Raw genomic sequence first — 1,655 nt, 5'->3', positions numbered from 1 at the left:
ATCCTGGCTTTCCTGCACTTCAGCCCCGAGGAGAAGCTGAGCATCGCCAAAAGCTCGGCCCACGGCTCCTGGTGGCTCCACGGGAAGAGATGAGGGCTGGATTTGATTCCCTTTTCCGTAAGAACTTGTTCACGAGGACTGACCAAAACCTCGTCCCGGCCACTCCCGGAGCTCTCCAGAATCTGGGCTCCAGTTGGTGTTTTTAGCACTAATTTGCAGTGGGATTGTGCCAGCTTTTCCAGCCCCAAAGCCTCTGCGGTGGGAATTTGCTCCGAGTTGGGACTTGATCTGAAAACCATGGAATTGAAGATGCTGAGCTTTTTTAAAGGTGATTTAAAAACAATCCCTGCCTGTCAGGCGTGGGATTGAGGGGATTTCACTTGGATCTTTAAGCTCCAGCCAGGCTGGTGACTCAGGAGATGAAAGCAAAGGTGGGAAGCACTTTAGGTGGAGCTAAAATAGCACCAGGCCATGGAAGGCTCAGGGAGATGGGGCTCAGTGCAGGAATTCTTGGGCATTTTCCAAGGGTCTTTTCCAGAGCCGGATTGAACCAGTGGATGCAGCTCCAGGCTCATGCAGGGGCTCAGGCTCTCCTTCCTTCCCAGGGATCCTCTCTGGGGTTATCAGGGATTCCAGGAAGGAGAAAGGATCTCCCTGTGGGTGATTCCCACCCCGAGGCACTGCCAAGCGGGAATCTGAGCTGCCTGACCCTGGCTGGGAGCAGGAGGCAGAGGAAAGGCTGGAATGGGTGCCCAGCCTCTGGTTTTTGGGGGCTCCAGGGAAGTTTGGCTGCTCTGTGGTGCTGATTTGGGAAGGAAGGGGCTGCTCCTGCTGGGGTGGGAGCAGCAGCGAGGGACAGGAGGTGACAGCTCTGGGCAGGGACCCTGGTGACAGTGACAGCCTGGCCAGGGCTCAGGAACCTTGAGGTGCTTCCCTGATTTCTTGGGAATTGGTGACAGAAGGAAGCCGGGACACCCTGGAATGCCCTGGGATGTTTCACTGGCAGCCCTGGATTTGGCTCTTCCCAGCTCTGCTCCCCTGGGTCCCCCAGAGCCTCCTCACCTGCACAGGCACAATCCCGTGTTTGGAATTAAATCCCGGCTGCTAAAGCTCGGCTTCCCCAGCCCAGAGACAGGGATAGGTCTGGATTAACACCCCAGGAGCTCCTGGAGCCCAGTTAAGAGCAGGTTTGGGACCAGCTCCCGGTGCTGCACTGCCCAGGGAGCCTTGGGAATGATCCCGGGACAGGGACAAGGACAGGGACCTGCAACTTCCCTCCTTTCCTCCTTGGCTGTCCTGGTCCTGTGAGCAGCCAAATTCCCTGGATTCCCCTCTGGCCATTGCAGCCCTTGGGGCCAATTTCTCCTCAAAAAAGTCCTCAGGGAAAACATGTCCCGGGCAGAGCCTGTCCCTGCTGGGAGGGGGACACAGCCAAGCCCTTCCTGGGGCTCAATCCAGGGATGTTCCCACTGGGAGCAGCAGGATCCGGGTGCTGCCCTGATGGAGGGAGCTGGGTGGGAATGGGAGAGTTTGTCCCAGGAATGTTTGAAACGCTCCTTAAGAATAAAAGTGCTGGCTCAGCCCAGTGCCTGCGCCCAGTTTGGAAAGGCTGAATCAAGTGGTGCCTTGGGAATGACAGGGATGGCTCCAACTCT

General features: G+C 57.1%; 1 protein-coding gene across 1 annotated transcript in view; it reads left to right on the top strand.

The window, feature by feature from the left end:
- Positions 1-1,607, top strand: part of GCC1 (GRIP and coiled-coil domain containing 1) — a 6,505-nt gene extending 4,898 nt beyond the window's left edge. The window contains 1 exon segment of the mRNA XM_008637710.2: positions 1-1,607. This exon segment is cut by the window's left edge and continues 17 nt beyond it. Within this exon segment, the coding sequence (XP_008635932.2) occupies positions 1-93 (93 nt within the window). The 3' untranslated portion in view covers positions 94-1,607.
- The last annotated feature ends 48 nt before the right edge of the window (positions 1,608-1,655 follow it).

The sequence above is a fragment of the Corvus brachyrhynchos genome, unplaced genomic scaffold (genome assembly GCF_000691975.1).
Source record: "Corvus brachyrhynchos isolate BGI_N302 unplaced genomic scaffold, ASM69197v1 scaffold197, whole genome shotgun sequence".
NCBI classification, from domain to species: Eukaryota; Metazoa; Chordata; class Aves; order Passeriformes; family Corvidae; genus Corvus; species Corvus brachyrhynchos.
This window is presented reverse-complemented; position numbering and strand designations above follow the sequence as displayed.